The following is a 20447-nucleotide window of genomic DNA, read 5'->3' on the forward strand; positions in this document are numbered from 1 at the left end:
TAAAAAAAAAAAAAAAAAAGACAAAAAAACCCACAAAACTTCCCTGTCCACCTGAAATCAGGTCATTAGACACTAGCTGTAAGCACAGGAGTCTGCACAGCTCTGCATGTTAGACCTCTCTAAACACTTGGGGCTAGTTCACAAGCTAGAAGGACTCTGATGTGTCTCATCGACTCCCTGTGCCACCATTCTCCATCTTCGAGCTACCCAGAGCTAGTCCTTACGAATCCACGCCTGTGCAGCTCTCTTCTGTCCAGCAGCCACTCACGAGTTAGCAATACTGCCTGTGCAGCCTCTGAATTAGCCACTACAGGCTTAGTCAAGAGTCCAGTTGTCCCTGGTGGGATCATTATGGTGGTGACGGTTCCGACTCATAGTAACCCTGTACAGGGTTTCCGAGGCTGTAAATCTTTATGGGAGCAGAAAGCCTCATATTTCTCCCATGGAACTATAGAACATCTAATTACATTGCACAAAGTACCCTTTGTTCATATTAGTAAAGAAAAATGTCACTGATGTTAATGTCAATGTCAGGAAGGCTACAAAAAAAGATTTTTTCTTCAGAATGCTTCCCATGCAGTTAAGCACTTGCCTGGTTTAACTGAATGCACTATTGGGTCATGCCCTGGGTCAAAGAGATGCTTCTGGTGATTAAGTCTAGGCCTCACAAATTAGACTCAAAGGAATCATGTGAGATCATTATAATGGTACAAAATTCACAGAGACAGTTACCTATGATTACAGTTAACCATTTATTGTAACCAGATACAAGTGAAGAGATGCATCAGGCAAGGTCTGGAGAGTTCCTGGCACAGGATCTTTGCTGTTCCCAGAAAAGTGCCATGGTGGTGATGGTGTTGTGCTGTGGAGTCGGTTCCAATTTATAGCAACCCTGCAGTTGTAAATTTTTATGGGAGGAGAAAACCGTGTCCTTCATGGAACCGCTGATAGTTTCAAGCTGCTGACCTTGAGGTTAGCAGCCTGACTCCTAACCACTAAGCTGCCAGAACTCTCCTGTTAACATATGTTCTCACCAATGCAAGATAGAAAAGAGCTCCAAAGTCCAGAGTCCTTTAATCATTGGCTTCAGTTAATTTGCATGACAGTGGCATGCCTGCATCATGGTACCCTTTGTTCTTTAATTTGCCTAGAATGGGGCCTCTGTAGCATCTACTTACCTGGCCATTTTGGAAAGTAAAGGGCGTCTTAATTGTTCATGCTATTCAAAGGGTTATTTTCAGAAACCTGAGACAAGGGCAAAACTTAACTTCTTTGTCCCACACAACTACATTAATCAAAACAATGTGCTACTGGTACAGGGAAAGGCATATTGATCAATGGAATAGGATTGAGAATTCTCAAATAACGTATACATCAATTGCCAATTGATTTTGAGAAGGGTGCCAATAAGGGAGGCATGATCTGTATGACCTTGTGGGATAAATCACTGGACTGCATAGTCAGTTTGAACCACAAGGTTGGCAGTGAAAACTCACCAGTCACTCCTTGGAAACCTTCTTACAGGGTTGCTTTGAGTCAGAACTGACTCAATGGCACTTAACAAAAACGATCTCTTTAATAAACGGTGCTGGGACAACTCGGTCTCTATAAGCAAAAGAATTAAGTTGAACGCTTACCTCACACCGTATATGAAAATTAATACAAAAGGATCAACAGACTAAATATAAGACTAAACCCAATCTTAAAACTCTTAGAAAAAAATGTGGGATAAAGCTTCCAGAAACCTGAGACAAACTTCCTCAAAAGTTTAAACTTAGAATTAGCATGTGACCTAGTAATTCTGCTCCAAGCTGTATATCTAAGAGACTTGAAACATGGACATAAATATTTGTGCACCAATATTCATTGTAGCATTATTCACAATAGCCAAAAGGTAGAAACACTGCAAGTGCCCATCAACAGAGGAATGGATATATAAATGTGGAATATCCATATAAGAATATTTTCCAGTCACAAAGAGAAATAAAACTGATATGTAATATGACATGGATGAACCTTATAAACATTCTGAGTGAAATAAGTTAGACAAAATGACAGGTTTTGCTTAATTCCACTTATATGAAATACACAAATGCATAGAGCAAAGAAAAGTACAAACAAAAGTTTATCAGAGGCTGCGAAATAGGGAGCTGGAACTTATAGCTGAATGGGTGCTGAGTTTTTGTTGAGGGTGATAAAAAAAGAAAACCTGAAATTGGATAGTGGTGATAGTTTTATAACATGGTGAATAGAATTAATATTATTGAATTGGTTAAGATGGCATACTTTTTATTATATACACTTCTCATAAAAAAAATTTTAACTACAAAACAATAGAATTATATGTTTCTTAAATCTTGTATTTCAGGAGATTGTTAATAGGAATTTGAGAAAAGAGGAAAAAGCTGAAAGAAATATTCTTATTCTCAAGAATAGTCTTTAAATCTAGTCAAATAAAAATAAATGACTTTTTTAAGAAAAGTCCTCAGGATGCTTTAGTTTCATATGTTGATGTTAAGTGCCATCAAGTCAGCTCCGACCCAGAGTAACCCTGTATAGGGTTACTGGAGAGCTTGAACTGCCAACTATGCAGTTCAAACGGCTTTGCAGTCTGCTGCATTAACCCACAGAGCCACACCAGGACTCCAAGTGAGTCATCCTTGCTGTATTAATTGAGTCCAGCTGTGACTCATTCTGAAAGTTTCGGATCTTGATGATTCCGAATGTTATATTGAAAGAAAAGTACAAATTATATTGATCTTTTTCTTTGTGTTTAGATATATCCTTCAGAGTATGGAAAGGAGAGGATGAAGGAAGAGCAAGTTCAAGGACCAGTGGAGTTATTAAGCATTCCTGAAGATGCCCTTGAAAATGATTGGTATTAAGTCACTATAAGAAATTAAATTAAACCTCATAACTTAATGTCAATATTTCAGAATTATAGTCACTTTTAATAGGACATAAGTTGCTAGACAGATTAATACCTATCTCATGTGACCCATGACTTCAACACCATTCTGCATAGTCTCTATTTGTATATTTGTGAAAGTAATTATAGTTTTGAAAGTATTTTATAATTAAACTGATTTAGAGCTCCCACAGCCTCATTACTCTCTGAATTCACCTTCAAAATACTTGTTTTCTCATCTGTGAGGGTTAAATAAAAAAAGTAAAATTTTAAATTCTTTATCTTAATTCTATATACAAATAATAGTTGTTGTTATGTGCCATGGAATCAGTTCTGACTCATAGCGACCCTGCACAGGGTTTTCGAGGCTGTAAATCTTTATGGAAGCAGAAAGCCTCATCGTTCTTCTGCAGAACAGCTGGTAGTTTCAAACTGCTGACCCGGAGGTTAGCAGCCCTATCCAGAGCTCCTTATACAAATAATTACAAGGGAAAAGAAGTTTTTGACCACTAGGTGGAGCTATATGTATACTTACTAAAAATCTAGATGGTTAAATAGATTAGTGGAAGAAGAGGACAAATATAAAGATCTTTAAAAAATATGTTGTAGTTAAGTGAAACTAGAAAAACATTTTGTAGTATCAGGAATATCGTAGTGATTATATAGATATAAAAATAGCTAATGTTTTTCTAGCACATTTTATAATACTGTCCAGTGGCTTTACTAGAGATGGTACTGTGTGGTACCTAGAAAAAGAAACTTCTGAGAAATAAAATTATTTAGCTCATGTAATTCTTTTATAGACATTGAATTATAATCACTATAGCTAAAGTCTGTAATTTTCCAAAATAATAACTTGAACAAACATACGTATTTAGTGCACATACAGGCAAAGTCATGAAGGAAAGATGGTTAGGAATGAAAGCTAGCTTATTTTATTTGAGGTACTTCAAAAAGTTTATGGAAGAATGGAATTAAAAAATAATGGGCTTTTTCTGTGAAGCACCTTGTATTTTTCATGAAATACTTGCATTAATTATTTTATAAGGGAGAGGTTGTGTATGGTCCTATACAAGTAAGTTTAATGAGTTTTTTCCCCTTTAGGGCATCTAGAGAAAAACTGAGAGATTACCAATTCAAACGACTGAAGTACTACTATGCAGTCGTCGACTGTGATTCTCCTGAAACAGCCAGTAAAATTTATGAGGATTGTGATGGCCTGGAATTTGAAAGTAGCTGTTCTTTCATAGATCTAAGGTAATCCATGGTGTGTGCTAATAATGTAATTTTACAGTACAACATGATTATTAAAAGTAAAATATTGAAGCTGAGAGGACTTTTTGCTTTTTGATTAACTCAATCCTAGTGGTTACGAATCGGGCTGCTAACCTCAGGGTCAGCAAGTCAAAACTACCAGTGACTCCACAGGAGAAAGTTGAGGATTTCTGCTCCCGTAAAGATATACAGCCTCGGAAACCCTGTACAGGTCGCTACGAGTCAGAACCGACTCCACGGTACTTAACAACAACAACAATCCTATGGAACATCACTGCTAACAGAGAAAACTCAGAAAATGCAGTCGTATAAATCTCCCTCACATTTATGTTCTGTCAAACATATCAGCTGGGAGTGCGGTGGTTCTGTAGGATAAGCTCTATAGACAGCAGACCAAAAGGTGCAGGAGAAAGGTGAGACTTTCTCTGCTCTATGTGAGTCAGAGCCGAGTCCATGGAACTTGACAGCAACAAACATGTCAGCTGTGCATTTGGGGATGATGGGTTATATGCAGTGATACTTCTTTGCAACTTGCTTTAAAAGATAGGAACCAGGTGAAGTAACTTTTTAAAAAGCATTGAGTGGTGGCAGAGGAGTTTGCTAATAGACTGGTCCCACTAAGTCTGGTCTCTTATATACAAGTAGTCTCATCTGGCAATTTTAGTTTTATTAAGGATTTAAAATTCAGTTCCTTATTGCACAAAACACATTTTCATATGCTCAGTGGTCATATGTTGGACAGAGCAGATAATGGAATATTGCCATTATCACAGAAAGGTCTGCTGGCAGCTCTGTTCTAAATGCTGCTTCATGAGGGAATGGCGCTGAAACATTGTTTTCATACTTGGACATTTTCACTACATGCTCAGTCTCACTGATTCAGAGCTAAAAAAAAAAACTTACATGGTTGTGAATGTCAATTCTGAGGAAATTAGCATAGTCCTTTTGAGTTTATTAAATCATTCTGTGATGACATTTTAATAGAAAACCACTTCTTTGGATTCAAGATTTGTTAGAAGGTTTGTTATCAAAGAAATGTTTCAGAAAAAGATGCATCATTTCATAGTCACGGAGACCTCATGCTTCAAAGATTCGTGGACCAGTAGAAAAATTCAAAAAGAAATTGTGGAATCGACGGTCATGGATAAGATTTTAACATGTTTAAATATACAGGAAGAAAGACATGATGTTACCAGATAAGGTATTTTCTTCCCTTCTGCTAATGATTTCAATAGGAGGCACTTGTTTTGAATGTTCAGGTGGTGGTGATTATGTGCCGTGGAGTCAGCCCCGACTCATAGCCACCCTGTATAGGATTTCCAAGGCTGTAAGTCGTTACAGGAGCAGAAAGCCTCATCTTTCTCCCACAGAATCGCTGGTAGTTTCGAACTGCCGGCCATGAGATTAGCAGCCTGAATCTTAACCACTACACTCCCAATGCTCCTTGAATGTTCAGGTATTAGTAACTAAACATTTATGAGGATTCAAACTTTTGAAGTATCATAAATTCATGTTAGCTTGTTCGTTTCTGCATTATTTTTTTATTTTCTGTTTCCTTTTTGGGACATTGCCATACATTATTGCAGCATTGGAGTCTTGGTGTGGCACTGTAAGATAAGAACTGGACTTTTAACTGTTAGGTTAGCGGTTCAAATCTACCAGTCATTCCTTAGAAACCCTTTACAGGGTCGCTATGAGTCGGAACCAACTTAACAGCACTTAACAACGATAAAATTGTAGTATTGCAGTTTTGTGATAAATTTTGATTGAAGAAAGTGTCAATCATTTACCATACCAAAAAAAAATTACACACTTACTTTGTCACACGATACATAAGAAAAGAAAATTGAGTTTTCTGCTGCCACCCTGTTAATTTGTCATCTACCCAAAAATATAAAATCATGCATGTTAACAACATTTAAGGTCATTTATCTCAGGTGTGTAGTTTTCTCCTCCTGTTGTTGTTAGGTGACATCGAGTCAGTACCAACTCATAGCGACCTTATGCACAGCAGAACAAAACACTGCCCGATCCTGGGCCAAAGTCTAGCTGAAGGAAACGATAGAGGCCTAATGAACTCTAATTAGAGTGTATAAAATTTTTTTTGTATAGAAATAATATTCTATGAATTATTTCACTCTTTGTGATATCTATTCCTTACTCTCATGCTTGGACTCTTGGTGTGGTGCTGTAGGATCAGCACTGGACTGCAAACCACAAGGTCAGCAGTTCAAACATACCAGCTGTTCTTCAGAAACTTTACACAGGGTTGCTATGAGTCAGAACCAACTCGACAGTACTTAACAACAGTGGCTAGAACATTTACCATCTAGTTATTTGTAGGGGAAACATTTTTCTGTAAGATAATGTTAAAATATTTTAGTCTTATTTACAGTAACACCCACGTGTGAAATACGAAAGGCCCACTTGTGTTTGCATTTGACTCATACCAACTAATTTCTAATCCAAAACTTCTTACTACATAGAATATCTCAAATTTAATGAAATTACTGATTTGTATGTCTAACAAGTTCCTAAAATTGGTGCCAAGGTTTTTTGTAACATTGTTTGCTTCTTTATTTTGCATGCGTGTTCTGCAGAAGCTTTTATAGTGTATGTATGTACATATAAACTACAGCTAATTACAAGAGAATCTAAATGCTTGTTTATCACTACAGCATATGTTTAAGTAAATGTATTTTCACTTTGCTTCTTAGGTTTATACCAGATGATAATACTTTTGATGATGAGCCCAAGGATGTAGCCTCAGACGTGGACTTAACAGCATATAAACCAAAGTATTTCACATCTGCTGCCATGGGAACATCAACGGTACTACTTAACTTTTTAAAATGTGTTGCTGTATTGTATTGCTTTAAAAAAGAGACTTTCTTATGTTAACTACTTATTGCATCTAGAAATGTAAGACATTGACAGTTTTAAGGCACAATTATAAATAAAAATGGGACATAAATCCATATGTATTTTTACCTACCACATCTGTTTGAACTCATTTTCATATTTTTGTTAAACCTTTAAGCCTGAGTTAGTTATTTACCAATGTTTTCTTTTTCCTGTCCTATCTTATCAAAGTAAAAATCCTTGGTGGCATAACGGTTACAGCACTCATGCAAACCTAAAGGTTGGCGATTTGAACTCCATGGTAGAGAGATGTGGTACTCTGCCTCCATAAAGCTTACAGCCTTCGGGGCGCCATGGGGGCACAGCTACTCTAACCTCTCGGTCCCTATGAATCAGATTTGATGGGATGGCAACAAGTGCTTTTTTGTTGTTCTTAACTAACTAGGTTCTTGAATAAGTAATGTATCAATTATTGCTATCTTAGAATAAGAGGAAGGAAGTAACAGATTTCCTCAAATCTATTAAAACTAGTGCAATTTTAATGTACAACAGAAATTTTTTCTGCAGATGTGACCCAAAAATATAAAAATAACGTTGTTAAGTGCCACTAAGTTGGTTCCAACTCATGGAGACCCTGTAGAGCAGGGGTTGGAAACCTTGCTTTTGCCACAATTTATAATGTCACTCATGGGCCATACAAAATGATCAGGTTAAAAATTAGTCTGCTATATTTGGTCAAACATTTAACTCACCTCGAATGTGATGGCTTGAGTCCTGGTGTGTGGTGCTGTGGGATAAGAGCACAGGACCGTGAGGTCAGCTTGAACTACAAGGTCAGCAGTTCAAACTCACCAGCCACTGCTTAGAAACCCTGTACAGGGTCACTATGAATCAGAACCAACTCCACAGCACTTAACAACAACATTGTGATGTGTGGAGTCCTGGTGTGGTGCTGCAAGATGATGCTCTAGATCACAAGGTCAAATTGAAACACAAGGTCGTCTGTTCAAACTCACCAGCTACACCTTGGAACCCTACACAGGTTCACTATGAGTTGGAACTGACTTAACGGCATTTAACGACAACAATAATGTGATGACTAGAGTCCTGGTTGTGCTGCAGGATAATGCACTAGATCACAAGGTTGGTGTGAACCACAAGGTCTGCAGTTCAAACCCACCCTCTTAACAACATGTTTCGTAATATACTGGCAAACATCCAAGTAACAATATTTATTCTTTAACAAGTTCAGGTTTTTGACATTCCTATTCTTATTTTTTTATTTCTGCTTTTTCATTGGTGAAAGGTGGAGATCACTTGGGATGAGACAGATCATGAGAGAATTACAACACTTAACAGGAAGTTTAAAAAGGAAGAGCTTTTGGACATGGATTTTCAAGCCTACTTAGCTTCCTCTAGTGAGGATGAAGAGAAGATAAAGGAGGAACAACAAGGTACACATTAATCTTTTGGTGCTGTACATTTATGGACATTTAGATGGCTAAACTGAAATGAGGTTTTGGTCATAATTTAAAGGGGTAAAACTCAAAAGTACAAAGCATATACATATATACACTATTATTGCATGTACATTTTTAATAGCGATTGAAATTTTTGTTTTTGATTTTAAAGTATTTTCTTATCCTGATTTTCTTTAGCTATAAATATTTTCTTTAAAACTCTGACCTAACAATGACAACAAACAACTAGCCTTCTAGACTATCCTGATTTGTATTATACACAATCTCCTAACAAGTTTACCACAATGAGATCTTCTTTTGAACTGATTAGGTTTTACATATCAGTTTCCATATTTATTTTGGAAAATAAGCTATGTTTTTGTCATTTTAGTGATTATTTCAGATATTATGACTTGCATCGTTAAATTATTAAAGTATAACGAGTCAGAACCGACTCGACAGCACTTGACAACATTGGTAATTAATATTTTTATTCTCTGATGCAATACAAAAAAATCTTAAAATAACTTTCCTGTTATTGTTGTGTATTATAATTGTAAGTATATTTTTGAAATCCCACAAGATGTTAATATTAGTGTTTCATTTATCCTTATTTAAATGTACTCTCATTTTGCATACTTCCTTTGCTTTTATTCCTTTTTCAATCCCATACATTCTGTCTGAGATCATTTTTCTTTTGCCTAAAGTACATTCTAGAGAACGTACTTGTGGTGAGCATCAGTGCATCTGCAGGTATCAAACTCTTGGGTTTTAGTTTGTTTTAAAGAAATCATTGGTCTTTGTGAACGCTTTTACTTGTAAAGAATTATAGAATTCTATGTTGGCATTACTCTTCATCTCACCCATCACCCACCCCTACCTTCACACACACACGCACACACACACCCCGCACATTGATCATTGATAGTCTACTGACTTCTCACTTCATTGTTTTTTAAAAGTCTCAACGTATTTTGAAAGTCATCTATTTTTGTATTTCTCATTTGAGAGCTTTTAAAGTTTTCTTTTTCTCTTTGTCTAAGAATGATGGTGATTGTGTGCCATTGAGTCAGTTCCAACTCACAGAAGCCATTTATAGGGTTTCTGAGGCTGTAAATCTTTATGGAAGCAGAAAACCTCTTCTTTCTCCCATGTAGCACCTGGTAGATTCAAACTGCTGACCTTGTGGTTAGCAGCCCAGCACCTAATCCACTACACTACTAGGGCTTCTTTTTCTAACAATAGGTATCTTTTTATTTATTATGGTAGGGACTTCTAGATATGAATGTGTTGCATGGTATCTTTGATCAGTTTTGTAGTATTCTCAGCCATTATGAGATCATTGATTTTTGTCTTCCAGAGTACCAGTATATATTAGATCTTTATATTGTATTCACTGTTGGTATCCTCTTATACTTTCAATCTATTTTTTTCTCTGCTACATTTTATGTATTTTCTCGTCATCTACAGTTAATTCTTTTTTCAGCTGTGTAGGCTCTGCTTATAGACTTATCCATTACATTCTGAATTTTGTTTGTTGTATTTTTATGTTCTGAAAGTTCTGCTGCGCTATTTCTCACATCAAATACATCATTTTAAGTTCTAGGTTGGCTTCCATTATTATACAGTATTTCTAGTTTGCTTTCATGTAGACTGGTTAACTGTGTGTTCTGGTTATTATATTGAAAAGTTATTTCTAAAAGTAATTTGATAGCTTTGATGATAATGCCTTTCATCCAAGATAGCTCTCATTTACTTTGGTCATTGTATTGTTAAGTGTTGTCAAGTCTGTTTTGACACAGCGACCTTGTATAGGGTTTCCAAGGAGGAACTGGTGAGTTCGAATAACTGACCTTGCAGTTGAGTGCTTATCCTACAGCACCACACAGTCTATGATGATTTTATTCCAAGTTTCAAGCTTAAAGACAGTATTAAGCCTTTTACCTATAATCCTGCATGATTGGGATCTTTTCTGTTAGGTATGAATGAAAATGTGAAGATACCTCGCTCGCTCTGTGAGTGAAGTTAGTTGGTTTGAAGACAGGTTTACTTTTTGATTTATCTTCATTCTGAGAGTATGTACCATCTGAGACTGCTTATTGTAGGTTGCCAGTAAAAGCCCCCTCTTTTGTGGGCCTATAATTTCTCTCCTTTTGTTCCTGAATACTGTGAGAACTGCAGTTGAATATCATAGGTGATTCTTCTATAAAAAGAAATGCTTTCAGGAAAAAAGATTTCAAATGCTGGGATCATCTCTGGTGCTTTTTCCTAAACTATTTATTGTGAATTGAATGAGGGTTTATAGAACAGATCTTCAGCCCCACATTCAACAGATTATACATATCAGGTCATTACAGTGATTATAGTTCTCTTCTTGAACTCTTGTTAACATTATTTACCTCTATTCACTTTGTTAGGAGTTCTGGTAGCGTAGTGGTTACGAATCGGGCTGCTAACCTCAAGGTCAGCAGTTAGAAACTACCAGCAGTTCCACGGGAGAAAGATGAGGTGTTCTGCTCCCATAAAGATTTACAGCCTTGGAAATCCTGTGCAGGGTCACTGTGAGTCGGAAGCGACTCCACGGTACTTAACAACAACAACTACATTCACTTTATTAAGTAATTTAATGGATGGTGCATGGAGTCTTGGTGTAGAGCTGGAGAATAATGCGCTGGACCACAAGGTCAGTTTGAGCCCTAAGGTTGGCTGTTCAAACCCACCAGCCACTCCTCAGAACTCCTACACAGGGTCGCTGTGGGTCAGAACCAACCAGACGACACTTAACAACAAAATTTAGTTTCAGAATATAGTCTCTGAAAACCTTATGAATAGCATTGGAACATTGTGAAATGTTACCAGAATATTGAATATTGAAACATGAAGAGCACCAGAATGCTGTCATATGGTGCTAGAAAATGAGCTCCTCAGGTTAGATGACACTCATAATACAACTGGGGAAGAGATGCTGCCTCAAAATAGACTGGACTATGATGACACGAATGGAGTAAAGCTTTTGGGACCTTTATTTGCAGATGTGTACAACTCTAAATAGGAGAAGAAAACTTGTAAACTTCCATTAATAATTGGAATGTGAAATGTATGAATTATGAATCTAGGAAAATTGGAAGTTGTCAAAAATGAAATGGAACACATATACATTGATATCATAGGCATTAGTGAGCTGAAATGGACTGGTATTAACCATTTTGAAAAGAACATCTCAAGATTTATCTTATAGTACAACACTGCCAGTGATAGGATAATAACCATATGCCTCCTAGGAAGACTAGTTAATACAACTATTGTTCAACTTGACACTTCTACCAGTAAAGCCAGTGAGGATAATGTTTAAGAATTCTGCCAACTTTTTCTGTCGGAAATTGATCAAACATGTAATCAAGATATATGATAGTTACTGGTAATGGTAATGCAAAGGTTGTAGACAAAGAGAAAGGCTTTGATGATAGAAACGATACTGGAAATCAAATAGTAGAATTTTGTAAGACAATGACTTATTAATTGCAATTACCTTTTTAAACACTGTAAAAGATGGCTATCCACATGAACCTCATCAAATGGAATACACAGAAATCACATTGACTACATCTGTGGAAAGGAGGTGGAAGAACACCAAATCATCAGCCAAAACAGGACCAGGTGCAGACTGTGGAACACACCAGCAATTGCTCATATATAAAGTCCAGGCTGACGCTGAATAAAATTAATACAAGTCCACGAGAACCAAAATAGGTCCGTGAATATATCCCATCTGAACTTAGAGGTGCTCTCAAGGATAAGTTTGATAAATTAGACACTAATGACCAAGACCAGAAGACTTGTGGAATGATGTCAAGAACACCACATAGGAAGAAAGCAATAGGTCATTAAGAAGACAAGAAAGGAGGTGCCGTCATCTTACAGTAATGCACCAAGATGATGAACACAAAGGAAAGAGGTGGGGCACCCACTATATACTCTCGGCCTTTCAGAAAATACATAGTATTTAAAGCACCTTTTGTTCCCCAATTCACTTGATAGTAAATGCTTTTACTATTGGGAAAAGAAAGAAGAAAACAATTCAGTAAAAACTAAGGACATCTGCATGAAGTATTGACTTTAATCAATTATAGTATATCCTTATTCATTCGATAAATGTAACAAACATACCTAGTAATGTAAGATTTTAGCAAAAGGGAAATATATAGCAGGATATATGGGAACTCCCTACTATCTGCAGATTTTCTGTAAAAGTTAATACTGTTAAAAAATAAAGCCTATTTAAAAAGAAAAAAAAAAAACTATGAGAAAAAGTTAAAATCATTTATGGGAAGGAGAAAGCAGCTGAACAATTTATTGCTGCAAAATACACAGGTGTATTTCTTGTGTTTAGAAAACAAAATCACTCTTGTCAAAAGAATTCATTACTCTGTACTTTTTTGATGCAGAAAGCATCAAAAGAAGTTGGAAGGAATACACAGAGTCACTGTACCAAAAGGAAATGGTTGATGTTCAACTGTTTCAAGAGGTAGCATATGATCAAGAGCCAATGATACTGAAGGAAGAAGGTGCATGGAAGGAATTGGCAAAGAACAAGGCACCATGAATTGATGGACTGAAAATTGAAATCTTTCAAGAAAGTGAGGCAGCGCAGGAGGCACTCACTCATCTATGCCAAGAAATTTGGAAGACAACTATTTGGCCGACTGATTGGAAGAGATCCGTATTTGTGTCCATTCCAAAGAGAGGTGACCCAACAGAATGCGGAAATCATTGGTCAATCTCTTCGATATCCCATGCGAGTAAAGTTGTACTAAAGGTAATACAGAAACGCTGCAAGCAGACATTGACAGAGAATTTCCAGAGGTTCAAGCCAGATTCAGAAGAGGCCATAGATCGAGGGATATCATTGCTGATGTCCGATGGATCTTGGCTGAAAGCAGAGAATATCAGAAAGATGTTTACCTGTGCTTTATTGACTACGCAAAGGCTTCCATTACTGTGGATCATGACAAGCTATGGACAAAATTTGAAGTATGAGTATTCCAGAACACTTAATTGTGCTCATGAGGGATCTGTACCTTAACCAAGAGACAGTTGTTCGAACAGAACATGGGAGCACTGAATGGTTTAAAATTAAGAAAGGTGTGCTACAGGGTTGTATTCTTTCACCATATTTATTCAACCTGTATCCTGAGCAAATAATCCGAGAAGCTGGGTTCTATGAAGAAAAAACATGGCATCAGGATTGGAGGAAGATTCATTACCAACCTGTGATATGTAGATGATACAACCTTGCTTTCTGAAAGTGAAGAAGACTTAAAATACATACCGATGAAGATCAAACAGCACAGCCTTCAATATGGATTACATCTCAATGTAAAGAAAACAAAAATCTTCACCGCTGGACCAATAAACAGCATTCTTATCAACACTAGTTTCCTTTATCCAAAAAAAAATTGTTTTTTATAAATCTTCCTCTTAAAAAAAAATCTTCCTCTAGTCGAGTTCTGATCATCAAAACATACAAGCTAGGTCAAATGGGTCCTATATACAAATTTGGGTGTTCTTGTGTATCTCCCCTCACTTTCTGTCAATGGGAAGTGGCTATATCCTTCTCCATGGATTCAGGAGTCCCCAGGTCTCCCCACACTTCAAACCAACTAGCCCTTCCTCTTCTCTTTCTTATCTCCAAGTCAACTAGAGTCTTCATGAAATATAGTCGAACTTGGCCCATGTCTTCATTACTGCCTTTCCCCTTCTTCCACTCGCCAGCAAGCTTACATGCCTGCTTATGTGTTCCCTTTGAGTTTCAGTCGGAGGAGGGGGTTGTTTGTCCTAAAGCTACTTGATTGCTTGTCTTGATGGTTCCCCAGCAAACAACTTGCTTATTCTTGTAGACTACCCGTTCCTATCAACCCTGTATACAGAGGGGATAGGATTAATCCTTGATGTGGAGACTCCTTCCCTCTCAGTTGGTATTTTGAGCTACTATATCCTTAAGTATAGGTCAAGTTCATCAAAAACAGATAAAGGCATCACTGAAAAAGAAAATTATAAAACAATATCCCACATGAGGAGTCCTGCTGTACATCATATTAAGCATTGGGTTGATGGCACTTAACAACAATATCTCATTCATGTAGATGTAAAAATTCTGAACAAAATCTTAGCCAAAAGAATTCAGCAACATATCAAAAACAAACAATCAAGGTACTTTGTGAACTAAGTGGGATTCATACCAGTGATACAAGAAAGGGTGATTCAATATTAGAAAAACAATCAACATAATCCACCACATAAATAAAACAAAGGAAAAGAACCTCGTTATAGTATCAATTAATGCAGAAAAGGCATTTCACAAAAATCCAGCATCCATTACTGATAAAAAAAAAAAAAACTTTCAACAAACTAGGAATAGAAAGGAAATACATACAAATCTAACAGCCAACATTACTGTCAGTGGAGAGAAACAAAGCATTGAATTTGGAAACAGAAACAAGACAAGGATGCCCTCTATTACTGGTCCCATTTAATACTGTGTTGGAAGCCTTACCCAGAACTGTAAGGCAACAAAGAAAAGCTAATGGTATCCAAATTAACAAAGAAGTAAACATCTATTTGCAGATGATATGATTGTATACATAAAAAACACCAAACACTCTGCAAGAAAATTATTGGAACTCAATGAAACTTTCAAAAAAGTGACAGGGTAAAAGATCGACATACAAAAATCAGTCCGATTCCTTACACTAAATAAAGGCAGCTCTGAAAGGGAAATCAGGTTTGTCTTATTAGTGACCATTTTCTTTCTTCCTGGATGAAGTTCTTCATGTCATCCGGCAACTCTTATGGTCTTCGGTCTTTAATATCTAATGCTCAGGATCTTGCTGAAGTCGTTGGATCTTTTAAAGTAGAGAATACCAGAAAGATGTTTACCTTTATATTACAGACTATGCAAAGGCTTTCAATTGTGTGGATCATGACCAGCTATATTGACAACATTGCAGAGAACAAGAATACTAGAACACTTACTTGTGCTCATAAGGAACCTGTACATAGATCAAGAGCCAGTTGTTCAAACAGAATAAAGGAGAGAATGAATGGTTTAAAGTCAAAGAAAGGTGTGCTCCAGGGTTGTATTCTTTCACCATACTTACTCAATTTGTATACTGAGCAAATAATCCTAAAAGTTGGATTATGTGACAAAGAACCTGGCATCAAGATTGGCTGAAGACTCATTAACAATCTGCAATATGCAGATGATAAAACTTTGCCTGCTGAAAGTAAAGAGAACTTAAAATACTTACTGATGAAGATCAAAGACCACAGCCTTCAGTGTGGGTTGCACCTCAATGTAAAGAAAACAAAAATCCTCACCACTGGATCAATAAATAACATCAAGGTAAGTGGAGAAAAGATTGAAGTTGTCAAAGACTTTTTAGTTTTGCTAGGATCCACCATCAGCACTCAGGGCAGCAGTCAAAAAATCAAATGATGTATTGCATTAGGCACATCTGTTGCACAGGATCTCTTTAAAGTGTTAAAGAACAAAGATCTCAGTTTTAGGATTAAGGTACACTTAACCCAAACCGTGATAATTTCAGTAGCCGCATATGCATATGAAAGTTGACAGTGAGTAAGGAAGATCATTGAAGAATTGATGCATTTGAGTTGTGGTATTGGAGGAGAATATTAAAGTACCATGGACTGCCAGAAGAACAAACAAATGTGTACTGGAAAAAGTAAGTAAAGCCAGAATGGCCTGACTTCATCTCTCATACTTCGAATATATTATCAGTGGGGACCAGTCCCTGGAAAAGGACATCATTGTTTGGAGCAACAGTGGACGGTCAGCAAAAAAGAGGAAGACCCCCAACAAGCTGGGTTGATACAGTGGCAGCAGCAGTGGGTTCAAGTGTAGCAATGATTGTAAGATTGGCACAGGACTGGGCACTGTTTGTTCTGTTGTGCATAATGTCACTGTGAGTCTGTACCAACACGATGACACCTAACAACAAATATTCAAGGTCATATTTTGACTCTTGTGGACTTGTTTTAATTTTCTTCAGCTTTATCCAGAACTTACATGTGAGCAATTGATGGACTATTCCAGTCTATTGCTAGTCTTGTTTTGACTAATTTTATGGAGCTTTTCCACCATCTCTTCCCATGGATTTGATTTCTGTGTTTTCCATCTGGTGAGGTCCATATGTATAGTCATCTCTTATATTGTTTAAAAAAGATTCTTGCAATGTATAAATACATCGTTGGTCTTACAAAATTCTTTCATGTGATCCCAACATCATTTCTCTCACCAAAGCCATATTTTTCAACTACTGTTTCTTCCTCTTTATTTCTAACCTTTGCGTTCTACTCACCAGTAGTAATCCATACATTGTGCTTTCATGTTTGATCAATTTCAGACTAAAGAAATTTGTATCATTTTTCAGTTTCATCACCACTGGCTCTGGTGGTTATTGTGTAAATTTCAATACTAGTGGTATTAACTGTTGGATGTTAACAGAGTTAATTGTAATTGTAAAACTCTAGCACGGGTTTAAAATGAGCCATCTCAGAATCAGGAGGGGGGATCTCACTACCATCAAAGAAGAGCCAGGAGTGGAGCACATCCTTCAGACTCTGAGTCCCTGCTCATGGTTAATTGGTGCCCATTTTGTTATCCTGATCCTAGGTAGTTTAGCATGAGGGGAATAAAAAATGAAACCACTCTGTGACAAAGATAAAACCAGTAGCTGAACCCTATATGAGAATGGTCGTTGATTGAAGACAGAAGCCAATCAACAGACCTATGATGCTTTAGGGAAACTCATGTTTTCATGGGTGTTTTCTTCCAGCCAATAGATGTCTTTCTGATTACTGATCCAGTCTGAATTCAGAAAAGGACATGGAATTAGGGATATCATTGCTGACATCTGATGATGGATCTTGGCTGAAAGCAGAGCATACTAAAAAGATGCTTACCTATGCTTTATTGACTATGCAAAAGCTTTTGACTACAATGAAGCAAAATATGACTTACTGAATATAAAACTGATAATCTTCCCTGTCAACTTGCACTCTATTCACTGTAAAAAAAACTTAAATAAATAAATAAAAAGCTTTTGACTGTGAATCACAACAAACTATGGATAACATTGCAAAGAATGGTTATTTCAGAACACTTTATTGAGGAACCTAAACATGGTTTGAGTTAGTTATTAGAACAAAAGAAGGTGATATTAAATGCCTTCAAATCACGAAAAGTATATGCCACATTTGTATTCTTTCACCATACTTATTCAATCTGTATGTTGAACAAGTAGTCTGAGAAACTGGATTATATGAAGTAGACTATGTCATCAGGATTGGAGGAAAGCTCATTAACAACCTGTCATATGTAGATGATACAACTTTGCTTGCTGGAAGTGTCAAGGACTTGACTACAGCTTTCAGTATACATTGCACTTCAGTGTAAAGAAAAGAAAAATCCTCACAAGTGGACCATTACATAACATCATGATTAATGGAGGAAAGATTGAAGTTGTGAAAGATACCATTTTGTTAGGATCCACAATGAACACTTAGGAAAGTAGCAGTCAAGAAATGTAACAATACATTGCATTAGACAAATCTTACCTAACAGACCTGTTTAAAGTGTTAAAGAGCAGGGATACCTGTTTTAGCATTAAGGTATACCTAACTTAAGCCTTGGTATTTCCAGTGATCTCATATGCATGAGAAAGTTGTCCATAAATAAGGAAGACCATAGAAAAACAAATGCTTTTGAGTTGTAGTGCTGGAGAAGAATATTTAAAATACAATAGATTGCCAAAAAGAACAGTCAAATTTGTCTTGAAGGAAATGTAGCCAGAAGACTTCTTAGAAACCAGACTGGTGAGACGTCGTCTCTCAAACTTTGGACATGTTATCAGGATGAACCTCAGTCCCTGGAGAAAAACATCATACTTGTTAAAGTGAAGGTAGAGTCCCAGGGAGATGGACTAACACTAGCAGCAGCAGTGAGCTCCGGTGTATCTATTATAAGGCTATCCCATAACCAGGCAGTGTTTTGTTGCATTGTGAATAGAGTCGATGTGAGTCAGAACTAACTTGTCATCACCTAACAACAACAATGGCAAGTGGAATATAGGACAAGCCTTGGATTGCTAACCACAAGGTGGGAGGTTTGAGTTCCCCAACTGCTCTGAGGGAGAAAGATGAGGCTTTCTGTTTCCTCCAAAGATTTACAGCCTGAGAAATCCTATATAAGGGTTGCTGTGAGTCAGAGCTGTTGCAATGGCACTTAACCAACAGCACAGTAGATGCAATAACAAATACAGTTCTTCATTTAGCCTGATGAGTAGCATCTGGAATCTTACAAGCTTGCAAATGACCATCTAAGAAACGGCTATTTGTGTCTTCACACCTGGAACAGAGAAGAACCAAAGACTCTCAAAAGCAGTTAGTCTAAGGTTCTAAAGACCCACAGTAACCACCGCCCTCCTTTAGCCTGAAACCGGTGTAGAATGGTAAAATATGTGGAATAAACTTCAAATTAGAAACAGTAATAAAAGACTAGACGTACTGGCCTGAACAAAACTGGAGAAACCCCCTAGATTATCACCCTCAGACAGCTCTAACTTGAAACTGAAGACACTCTCAAGAGGCCACCTATCAATCATTTAACAGGAGGCCTGTAAAATAAACAACACCCAGGAAGAATGTGCTCCTGTGACCAATCAGCTATATGAGACCAAAAGGACAACCAATGACCAAAAAGCAAGAAGGAATGGGGAAACCAGACAAATGGAAACGTGGAACCCAGGGACGAATTTTAAATATAAAGTAGCCAATTAAATAAATCATAAAATGCTTCTTTAATATTATCACAGGATTATTAAACCTTAATGTTTGTAAATGATATGGTTAACTTTCTTTTAAACTGTTGAAAATATTACTTCATTTTTCTGTTTTTTTAAGACAGTACTTTTGAACCAGGTATCACATAGGGAATGAGAAATCATGTTCCATCACTCAGGGTTTTTTATTCAGTCATCTTATACTTCTAATACCACTTAATTGCTTGAGTATTAACTGCCTTTCAAAAACTATGCGATTTGCAGTGGTAGTTATGTTGGGCACAAGAACCTTCACAGTTCTTATGGCCTCAGCGGTATTGCTTGTTAAATTTCTTGGCATTCTAAACAATCGAGTGGCCATTTTATTTCTCAGCATGTACAGTACAACCAAGTTCTTTTTCAAATACTCTTTATGTACTTTTCCTCCATACTGTGGAGAAAGATATGCTACTTTTCATGTACATTTCTCTTCATTCATATGTATGTGTAGTTTGTGTCACTTTTATGAAAATTCTGCATTTTTTTCTTTCAGTAACAGATACAAGATAACGATAAAAAGGATATGCATTCTTTATACAACAATATACATGTTCTGTGTACATTTATAAAGGTTTTTCAAATAGGTTTCTTTGATTGGCTTTGGATATATGAACTAACATTATTAACATTAAAGCAACTTGATATTATGAATCAATTAGAATTTATTTGTCAATATGTTTCTTGTTAAAAGCTTGGGCTCTACTGGTCCCAAATCCTGACTTACAGTTGGGAATATTGAGCTAGTGCACATAAAATGCTTCCTATACTGCCTACAGCTTCTCTCCATATATCATTTTCTTGTTAGAACTTACAAGGATTAATAGCTTTTTGTTTGAACTGTGTTGTTGCCATTAACTACTATGTACTGACTTCGATGGTTTTTTCATGTTTAACAACAAAATGGCCTATGTCATTTTAATGATTAATTTATCTTTGAGTCCATGGCGTCTATTGTATTAATCCATCTCATTGAGGATTTCCTTCATTTTAACTGAATCTTGACTAAGAATCTCTTTTTTAGCTACTTGCTGTCCTTTTCTAGCA

General features: G+C 36.6%; 1 protein-coding gene across 1 annotated transcript in view; it reads left to right on the top strand.

The window, feature by feature from the left end:
- ESF1 (ESF1, nucleolar pre-rRNA processing protein, homolog (S. cerevisiae)) overlaps window positions 1-20447 on the top strand; it is a 95622-nt gene that overhangs the window by 13893 nt on the left and 61282 nt on the right. Inside the window, exons 4-7 of the mRNA XM_006865620.1 lie at window positions 2778-2878; window positions 4013-4165; window positions 6901-7015; window positions 8352-8499. Coding sequence (XP_006865682.1) covers window positions 2778-2878; window positions 4013-4165; window positions 6901-7015; window positions 8352-8499 — 517 coding nt within the window. The remainder of the gene's footprint in view (window positions 1-2777; window positions 2879-4012; window positions 4166-6900; window positions 7016-8351; window positions 8500-20447) is intronic.

The sequence above is a fragment of the Chrysochloris asiatica genome, unplaced genomic scaffold (assembly GCF_000296735.1).
Source record: "Chrysochloris asiatica unplaced genomic scaffold, ChrAsi1.0 scaffold00080, whole genome shotgun sequence".
Classification (NCBI taxonomy): domain Eukaryota; kingdom Metazoa; phylum Chordata; class Mammalia; order Afrosoricida; family Chrysochloridae; genus Chrysochloris; species Chrysochloris asiatica.